We start from the raw sequence: 10,144 nt of genomic DNA on the forward strand, positions 1-10,144 counted from the left end.
AAGGGAATCACGGTAGCTCAGAGGTTAGCACTCTGGCCCTTGCAGCGCTGGGTCCCTGGTTAGAATCTGTAATATGCATGGAGTTTGTATGTTCTCCCTGTGTTTGCGTTGGATTCTCCACATACTCCGGTTTATTCCCACATTCCAATAACATGCAGTTAGGTTAATTGGCTTCCCCCCAAAATTGATATGTTGGCGCTATATAAATACTGTGTAATAATAATAAAGAAGAGAACTGAGACAAGGTGCACCTTGCTAGTCCCCCCTACCAGCCATGGTCTGCCTACATTGTATAGAGATGCACAGGTCTATGTAATATGTCTATGTAGGTCTAAATAATGTGTAATAACTATGTCTCTTCTAACATACTACCGTATAATGATCACTAATGCGGTGTGATTTTGTACATGATTGCTTATGAGTATTTTACAACCAGCTTTTACTTCTCTCGGTAGCTCCAGCTGAATTTTGTATACATAATTAAATGGCAGAGCAGTGGCTCTTCCCTTTACCCTCAACAAACAGATCCTTTGGGGAAATTAATATAACAAAGGAAATATAACTGAGTGGAGCTAAACCCTGGAATCCTGCATCATGCATGAAATATCTATTTGTTCCAAAATAAAAATATATATATATATATATATATATATATATATATATTTATATTAATGGAAGTATAAAACAGTTTGTAAATGCATAAACCTAAAATTAAAAATTCACTTGCAGTTTTCCTCTTATTATTGAGTTTAGTTCGACTTGACAAAAACAGTTTGCGGCTCAGAAAAGGTTAGGTGATTGTATTTGCTATCTTCCTCATCTCTCTCCCTCTCTTTGAAGTTGTATCTGTCTTCTAATCTCTGCTGTGTTTAAATATTCAGAAGAAACTCATTAGGGAGGAAAACATCCCTGGGAAAGCTCCGCGCGTGATGCCGATCTTTAATTTTATTTTTATGATTATTTTTATGCCATGGACTTTTCCCTCTAATTATGGATGAATACTCTTTGTGTTTTGCTCATAGAAATGAAGATCTCTCTGTGTTCTTGACAAGAGATGATCACCTTGACTTGCATGCTGAAGCAAAGCATTAATAGCTGTGTTCTCTTTAATTCAAAGCCAGAATTGCATGCCTACAGCTTATGTAGCGGGTATGGGGTCCAATGGAGAGTATAGAGTGACAACACTGCATACCTGAACAGGGATTGGAATAAACAAAAATACAGGGGTGTTACTTGATATAGAAATTTAGAATACTAAAATGTTAAAAAAAACCTTCATATTGGTTTTAAAACCTCAAAATCCTATAAAAAGCTTTTGGGTAAGGGCACCAACTATTCAAAGGATAATTTGCAGCCATACTCTTCCATACCTCCATGTATCTCCTTGGAGAGTAAGAGGTACTTCTGTACCGGGACCTGACCAAAACTATGTGACCTTTGGAGTTTTTAGAGATGGGGGAGGAGATCCCAGAAAGTTCTGATGTGGTCCTGCATCTCCTAATGCAAACTGTAGCTCAGAAATACAGAGTCATGCATTGTTCATTTTAATTTTCTTAGTGTTGCCCAGTAATACTTGTAATTTATTTATTTTTCCCCATTTTGTAATCCCCATTTAGAAGTAAACTCTTACATCACTTTCCTATGGAAATGTCTTAATGACCAGTAGACGTTAATCATCAAGGAATCAGGTAGAAATCTTTTTCTATGGTTCCACCAAGACTAAACATTTTTATAGGGCACTCTGAATATATGAGGAAGCTGGAGTTACAATAGATTAGTATTTCTTAAACTTTTTAAAATGGTAACATGAAGGAACCCTTGAAAAAACTTTCAGGTCTCAGGTCTCAATCCCTGCTATATTTGCTATATCTACAGCTCACAGTATATTTAGGTTGGTGGTCATTGTCGAGAGTGCCTCTTACATTGCTGGCCATTGGGACGAATGTCACCCTTACAGATCATTACAGCCAAAAAGACCATTGGTGTCACATAAAAGGAGCTGAGAGGAACAAATTGCACATTGCTCAAGGAACCTCTAGCAACTTCTGGAGGAACCCTGGTAGACAAACACTGCAATAGAACAAGACGAGTAATGCATACAAGTTACAACAATACTACATTTAATTATGTGGCAATGACACTTCTCTTCCAAGTTGTCTTACAAAGATCATTGAACAACTCACATTGTTTCCTGACTCCGAAGAAGCTCACATTCTAAGGATCCCATCCACACATAGCAGGGATAATGCTAGCTATACTTTTACAGTACAGTACTATTTAAAACACACAAATACATCAGAGAAACTCCATGCAGATAGTCCTCCCTGGTAGAACGTAATCCAGTACTAAGCAATACTTATTGCTAACCACTTAGCTTCTATAAATGATAGATATGTACTTTCATTTCCTACCCTGAAGACTCATTCTCATAAATAATCTGGGCTTTAAACGACATCACAATATCCATTGTGGTGGAATTGGGTGTGAACTTCACTGCTATTTTTAAGATTGTCCCCGGAGTACCAGTGAAAACTTTTCCCTCCCAGATCTTGTTCTTTGTGAGTTGCAGTTCTGTTTTTATGGGCCCGATGACAAGAACCTTACAAGCTCCCGGAACCTTCACTCTAAAGTTCTCCCAACTTTCTGCAGGAAGAAATCCATATCTTGGCTGTAGTAGAATACAACCATGCCCCCAAGCATTGTAAACTTTGGGGAAAGGAAGTAATCGATTGGTGGATACACATTGAATGACATAATCACAAGCATGGGAAAAGTCCTCATTTTCTTTCCTTTTTGTAAAAATGCTGAGTTTATAATGTCCAGACTCTGGCAGATGGACAGTCAGGCTTATCTTATGTTCCAGGTAAGTTATGAAACAATATCGGTCCAAGGAATGCAAATTGTTATTCAGTCTGGTATTTTCTAGAGAAGTGAATATGTCCATGTCCCATAGGGTATGGAAGGTGATGTTGCACTTCCCGGTGGTTGTCCTAATGATTGGACACACATGGCTGGGGTTGGTAAGACCATTTTGCTTGGTGTTGGTTCCAGGCCCACAGTGAACACCAAGGTTGGGTGGAAAAAGTTCATTATGGTTGACTGGATTCTTGCAGCTGATAAACATGTTACCAGCATTTTGGAAGCTGCCCCCTGCCTGGTCTTTCACAAATAAGGACAGCCTGTAATATCCCCAGAAAGGTAGGAGAAGATGACATCCCAGTTGGTCATCTTGTATTTGGGAAACCAGACATTTCTTACTGAAAGGTTCCGACAGTTCCAGGTGAAATAACTGGAACATGGCCAACAAGGGCCTGGAGGTCTCAAAAGTAAAAGTCAAAGCACCATTTTCTGCAACGATCACGTCTTCACAGGGGTTACAAATAGTCACTCCCAAGTCTTTTGATTTTGGATGTAGCCCCCAAAAATGAAAAGGGTTTTCAGGCAACCCAAGTGGATGTTTTGGTTCTGAACAATCAATTTGGTAAGAACAAACCCATTTGTAGGGTTCTTTGGCTTCACTGGGTTTTGCAAATACCATCAGCTCGAACTGCCCAGGCGAAGGTGGTAAAACGCGTAGGGTCATACTGGACTCATAGACGGTGAGTATCCCGAATGACTTGTCCACCTGACTTCTGCTATTGTTCAAAAGCTTGAAGATCTTGTAACTGAATTCCAGTGGGGACACACAGCCTAGAGACACCTTAACTTCACCGTTTTCTGTATGAAAAAGAAAATGTAATTATTGTCCCTTTCCAGTGAAAAACCACCTGAGCCCCTTTATACCACTGCACATGCACTGTGTATACTTTCTGTTTTAATGCTCGTGGATGTACACTTAAGTGTGCTTTTTTGTCCATGTGTTATATTAGGCAAAATGTAATATATTGAAGACTTTATTGGATGTGGTGGCCTGGTGATTGTGCCATACTATCATACTTCAAGACCTAAAACAAGTATCTGGGCAAGAAAAACAGAACAGGACTACTGAACACTCTCCCTGAACCATTGTCCATCAGATAGATGGGTTGCATAGGATAATTTCAGAACAAATATAACTGATAACAACACAGGACATTATCAGCTTACGTTATCTGGCAGAACCAATTGGTATTTTTTGCATTTTGCACCATTTACCAGACCAAAAGGAGTACATATTTGAAGCTGATATTAGAGTTTACATACATTTTGGCATCTATTTATAAAACAGAAGATTTGTCAATTAGCAAACATTCTCTGGCGGTTATTCTTTTACTTCAATTGAGCCCGAGATTCACCATCTAAGATTGTTTGCTGAATATCTGACTTGCTGCTTGAAAAATAGACCCCCATATGGAGATTCTAAAACCCCATATACATACTTTCAAGTTTTGTATGTATATTATGTTATTATATATCTAGTGTGTTCCTATACTACTTGATGCTTTTTAAAATTGCTAAATTATGTTCCGACTGGCTGTGGGGTTGTGATGTGATTAGCGCTTTCTTGTGGCAGTGAACTTCTTCCTCAAAGATCAACAACCGGAAGAATTTTCATGCATACGAGGGGGTGCTGAGAAGTTCCTGGCTTTGCCCCCTTCCAGATTAAATAGAAAAATGAGTGTGGGGTCATATGACAGCCTAATATCTTAGTATGTAACTGTGCAAATATCAGGTCTTTGCAATTCTTAAAACTGTTTTTTCTTTTAGTGAGAAGCTGTGATGGCAGAGGCACAAGCAAGTTTCACATTGTTGGAATTACGGGCGGTCATGAAGCTGTTTCTCCAGGGAAAGGAAGGGCACTTCTCCCCCAGTGTTTGTCACATCTCAGTGTGAATGTCCTTTGCTGACTTTCCCTGGAGAAACAAAAACTTCATGACGGTCCGTAACTGCAATGACGTGAAACTTGCTTGTGCCTCTGCCATCACAGCTTCTCTCTAAAAGAAAAAACAGTTTTAAGAATCGCAAAGTCCTGATGTTTGCACAGTTACATACTAAGATATTAGGCTGTCATATGCCCCCACACTCATTTTTCTATTTCATCTGGAAGGGGGCAAAGCCAGAAACTTCTCAGCATCCCCTCCTACCTCTGTAGGTATAATTTGTCCTTCAAATTACTTATCTGTGTAAAGCCCCATGAAATATAGGTATGATATACAATGGTGACTTATGGGTGTATCCTGCATATGATATAAAGAAGGATTATAGGAAAATTGTTCCTGGCAGAAGTAAATGCCCAGTCAGTGTGTTGTACTTATTGCCTCTGTACACTCTCGCCTACAGGGAGGGCATTGAGATTCTTTGCAAATACAGCTGCCAAGGGCTCAGTCTGGAACACAATGCTGACTTGGCTCCTAAAAATACATTTAGTTTGTATCTAAGCAAAATGTAAGATCTCAAAAACTGTTTGCATACAGCAGAGGTAGTTCATTTCACATTTAGCTGTAAATGGCTAAAATGAGACAAATCCAAAGCATATGACCAATGCCTTAGTTTGATTCACCTGGTGCCTGGTATAACATAAGAGCACATACCCACTTCATACCTATAAGTCCTCTTGTAGTTGGCATGCTCATATTCAATAAGACCCCGGTAATTTTCACTAACCCACCAACTCCTCTATCTTCCACCACCATCTACAGCAACCTTTTTCAAACAGGGGAACCCTTAAAATAACTTTCAGGTCTTTAGGGAACCCCTACTATAACTATTATATTTACAGCTAACAGTACATTAGTCTGGTGGTCAGTGAGAAGAATTCTTCTTACATTGCTGGCCATTTGGAAGAATGTTACCCTTACAGATCATTATTTTCACCTAAAGTGAGGTGCAAATTGCTCATTGCTTAATGAACCTCTAGCAACCTCTAGAGGAACTCTGGTTGGTTTCTGTCGAACAAAGCAATAGGTTGACTAAAGCTGGTCTTAGAGCAACTTATTCCCAGTTTCTTTTGTTTCTTGTTGGTAACAAGGAGAAGGTAATCTCGGTGTAAGCTATTAGCTGGTTGCTGATGGAGTGGAAAACCTTAATGCTACACCCATGTGATAATTCCAGGTGCCTTAGCATTATTTACTAACCACCAGCATTGACACATGGACAAAAAGGGAATAAGTCATGTGGTCCTAATCCCCAAAAGTACCAGCTAACGCTATTTGCCCCTGGCAATGAACAGAGGGGCTGTGAAAGGTCAATAAAGGGGCCACAATTAAAGCTAAATGCTGGAGATGAAAAACCATTACCTTTGCAGCAAATCCACAACCTTACTGTATGACCTAACAGTTCCTTTAGCTAAGGTGATCATAATTAGTGTAACATGCAAAATTTAAACCTCACCTACCTAGCAGGATGTTGGTGGGCCCTTAGTGTTCTCCTATGTAATGCAGGAATGCTAGTATCTTAGGATAAGGCAGCTAGACCAGTCAGGAGATGAAGGTAAGAGGCCTTGATGGACTAGTTGCATAAAGTAGATAAAGTCTGCTGTCATGAGGAATAGATGTGAGAGGGGAAAACATCTAAGAAGTTTTTTATCCCCTGAGTTCACTACTAGAAGGATACTTTGGACCTCCAGCTTACTAGCTGAAGATGCTAAAACAGACATTTTGACGTGGGTGCATTCTCTATGTAGACACAAAGGCTTGGAGGCCACAACCACTGCAACCCCTTCTTCTGAGCACGGATAATGCCCTCTGGATACACATACCTATCTGGTGCAGAGTCTACCTTAAGGCCCAACTCCAACTGAAGTCCAAAAAAGTCCATCCTTCCACTGGAACCCCTCCCAACTGGTCTAGTGATCTTTATTCAGTATTCTCCCCAAAATTTATTTTTAAAAGTGGGTGGGAAGAAGCTATAGGTTGGTCCTACAGGTGGTCCTCGTATCGTGACTATCGTAATTTTTTAGTAATCACCCAAAAACAGTGGTTACTGAAAAGTTCTTAAAAGCTAAAAGAGGCTGGAAACTGGTCTTGATTCCAATAACAACTCAAAATATTATTTAGTTTTGGATAGAGTAGATAAGTTTTAGAACCTTTGTGACCCAGTGAGAAGATTCAGCTCTTTACCTTAGGGCCATTGTCAACAGGACAGATAAGTGATAGGGAATATAGAATTTTACAGCTGTCACTAGAACAGACAAGGCCAATATTACAATGGAAACATTTGTACTTGTGCCAGCTAATTTTCCCTTTCTGTTCCCAGTGACAGCAGAAAAACCCTTAAGGGTATTCATTATTTTCTAAAAGTTTGGGCTGTAGATAGAATTTCAAGCTGAAGTTGAATCTGCTAATATTTTGCATCATTCCAATTACATATTGTAGATTTGATAATGCTATTTGGTCTTTGTGCTTGTTGATGCAGTGCTGGCCAGTTATTGAATAATGTTCGTCAAGGTGCTTTGTGAAAGCTTCAGATCACATTCTCCTGAAGAGCCCTCATCCCCGGATTGTGGAAATTTAAAAACATCTTAATGGGTGGAAATCAGTCTACCCTAGGCAACCTTTATGTGTGATCAAGAGCCATTATGATCGAAAGAGCTGAAATCCATTGAATGAAATAGGTGGGCAATGGGCAGTCAGGTTGAGGAAACAGGGCTAGACGAATCTAGGTGTCCTTCAGCTGGAAAATGAGGCAAGCTCCATCTGACATTGTTCAGTTTCTAATGCTCATTGGGCCTGATTTATTAAAGTTCTCCAAGGCTATAGAGGATACGCTTGCTATTTAATAGGATGCTCGCAAACGTTTTGAATCTCGGACCAGATCCATTTTAGGTTTCCTTCATCGTCCCGTTTCACTGATGAAAGTGTATCCTTTCCAGCCTTGGAGAGCTTTAATAAGTCAGCCCCATTATAGCATGCCCCCAATGTGCATTACAATCAGAGTAAGTTATTTCAGCCCAGGAGAGGAGGCTGTACAACTTTAAAAATGTAAAGGGTAAGGCTGGAGGTAAGCTTTATGTCTTCCAAATTGGAGTAACACTATATAACCCAATTTCAGATCAGAGCCTGCTCCCCTCTCCGCCTCTTGCAAATACTGTTTGGCTCATTTAGCCCCCTGGGTTGGATATGCTTGATTTATTAAGTTGTATCTCATGTAATGCACTCGGCCAATTTAAACAAAAAAATCCAATTATAAAACAGAAGGCTGAGAAGAAAACAATCTGCTCGGAGAGCTTGTGGGTGTTTCATCAAGCAGCTTCCATTATCCTGAGAGCGGGAGAGCGCTCTGTGCTCGCCCCACTTCAATAAGCCTCACACAGGCTGAGCAAGTCTTTATCAGCAGCACAAATATCAGATTTGTATTAGTTTTACACAGACATCTGCCAGGAAATAGAGATGGTCAGATACTTATTCCAGAAAGTCTGGCCACTTGTTATATTAACAAATGTGAAATATAGAAATGGAAGTTTTACTGGATAATTCCTCATTGCCTGTGTTCTAGCAGGATACTGCTGATTGTATTGTTCATGATCATTTGTGCAACCAGTTCCAGGTCAGGATAGATTTTCAGGTAGGTATACATTATTATTGTAGTTCTGTATTTTAATAATTCATCCTACCTGGTTTGGGATCAAATCAGGTGGGATGAGTTAATAAAATACAGAACTACAATAATAATGTATACCTACCTTTTCCTTGGGGGGAGAGAGAAGCAGCACAAGGAGGCTTTGGGTCTGATTTGGGCTCTCCAAGACTGAAGAATATAGACTATAATGGGAGAACCTGAATGATTCAGCAAACCTGGATTGGATTTCCTAAAATAATTTGCTATTAGCTATGCCATTGCTATTCTAGGTTTGCTATAACGCTCAGATTCTCCCATAATAGTGTATCTTCTTCAGTCTTGGAGAACTTTAATAAATGAGACCCAATATGTTGTGCTCATGTCATAACAAGAGGCATGCTAATAGGAGAACTAATTGTTTTCTATTTTTCCATTGAATGGCCGGTCCCAGCCTGGGGCCAAAGTAAATGTTATCTTACTGCAGCAGAAAATAAAATCAGATCACCTGCCCTGCAAAGCAAGAATGGGCAGTGGTGCATAAAATGTAAATGTAATCACTTAATGGAGAATAATATGTATCATTGAGTAAGTATTCAGCTCCCATATATGTATGTCATTTGTGTGTCCAGCTGAAGTTCAACTTCATGAAGTTTTGAAAAAAGAATCTAAAGGGTTCTTCAAATTAAAAGTCTAAGATGTGTTTGTAAGATTGTAAAGTATAAATGGCCACTTTTTTAATAGTAACCCATAGAAGAAAGTTGATCCAGGCAGTTATCTAATTGTCTGATTGGGGATAGAATTATAACTTTTTTTGTAGAAAACTGAATCTGGCTTTAGAATGATTATGTTTGCTCTCCTCTGGATCATCTATGGGTTAATGTATATCTAATCAAAAATAATAAAGGGTTGGTACATCTGTTAAGTGTTTTTCTTTAGTCTTCACTCACTTTTGTGTTCACTCACTAAATTTCTCCAGTTGGTCGTCACTGGCTCATTGAGTAATGGGAATTTCAAAACAGTGTACTTCTAAAGGGGGTAAAAAGAAGACAGAGCAAAAAAATGTGAACGCCCTTTTTTATGTCAAGTCACTTGGTTTTAGGTCCTATGTATTTTCTAGATGTCCTCTAGAAAGCTCTCAGTGATGGCATGGGCGGGGGAGGATATGGGAACTCTGGCACGAGTCAACCAGTTTGCAGGGGGAACATCGAATAGTTCAGTGTAAACTGTTTTATCCACCAAGAATAAGGTACATCTCCACCCCCAACATTCCCTTCAGTCTTGTGCAGCTGTTCCCCTTCTGGAATAAAATTGTTCCAATTTTACTCTACACTCCAAGATTTCCACCATATACTATAGAAGCATTTTTCCTGGCTGGAGGACATCCCACATCATCTTAGCCTCTCCTTCCCCAGTGTGACCATCCCTGGCCACCATTTTCAGAGATGGATGTTCAGCCTCCCATAAAGACATTACCTAGAGAGATCTACATGCAAATGCATTTTGTCTAGGAACTCTAGATATCCACTCATAAAGACATTTTGATATTTGCAAAACCTCCTATGCCAGCCCAATACTTGTATCAGAGATGAGAGGCTATTGATGTTCTGACGCTAAGTGCTATGTACAGAACCTTGTCAGCCAATCCTACCACACAAGGTAAGCTGTCCTT

At 39.6% G+C, this 10,144-nt stretch overlaps 1 protein-coding gene across 1 annotated transcript; it reads right to left on the reverse strand.

The window, feature by feature from the left end:
• Positions 1-2,099: 2,099 nt before the first annotated feature.
• Positions 2,100-9,514, reverse strand: LOC140327303 (kyphoscoliosis peptidase-like). Its single transcript, XM_072406658.1, has 2 exons — positions 9,423-9,514; positions 2,100-3,717 (listed from the first exon to the last, which is right to left on the reverse strand). Exon 2 carries the CDS (start codon positions 3,581-3,583, stop codon positions 2,408-2,410), a length of 1,176 nt encoding a protein of 391 aa, XP_072262759.1. The 5' UTR covers positions 3,584-3,717; positions 9,423-9,514; the 3' UTR covers positions 2,100-2,407.
• Between the last annotated feature and the right edge of the window lie 630 nt (positions 9,515-10,144).

Source organism: Pyxicephalus adspersus, chromosome 3, assembly GCF_032062135.1.
Source record: "Pyxicephalus adspersus chromosome 3, UCB_Pads_2.0, whole genome shotgun sequence".
Taxonomy (NCBI): domain Eukaryota; kingdom Metazoa; phylum Chordata; class Amphibia; order Anura; family Pyxicephalidae; genus Pyxicephalus; species Pyxicephalus adspersus.

Coding starts and splice junctions, on each gene's coding strand:
- LOC140327303 (XM_072406658.1), bottom strand. CDS start 3,583: ATGACCCTACGCGTTTTACCACCTTCGCCTGGGCAGTTCGAGCTGATG.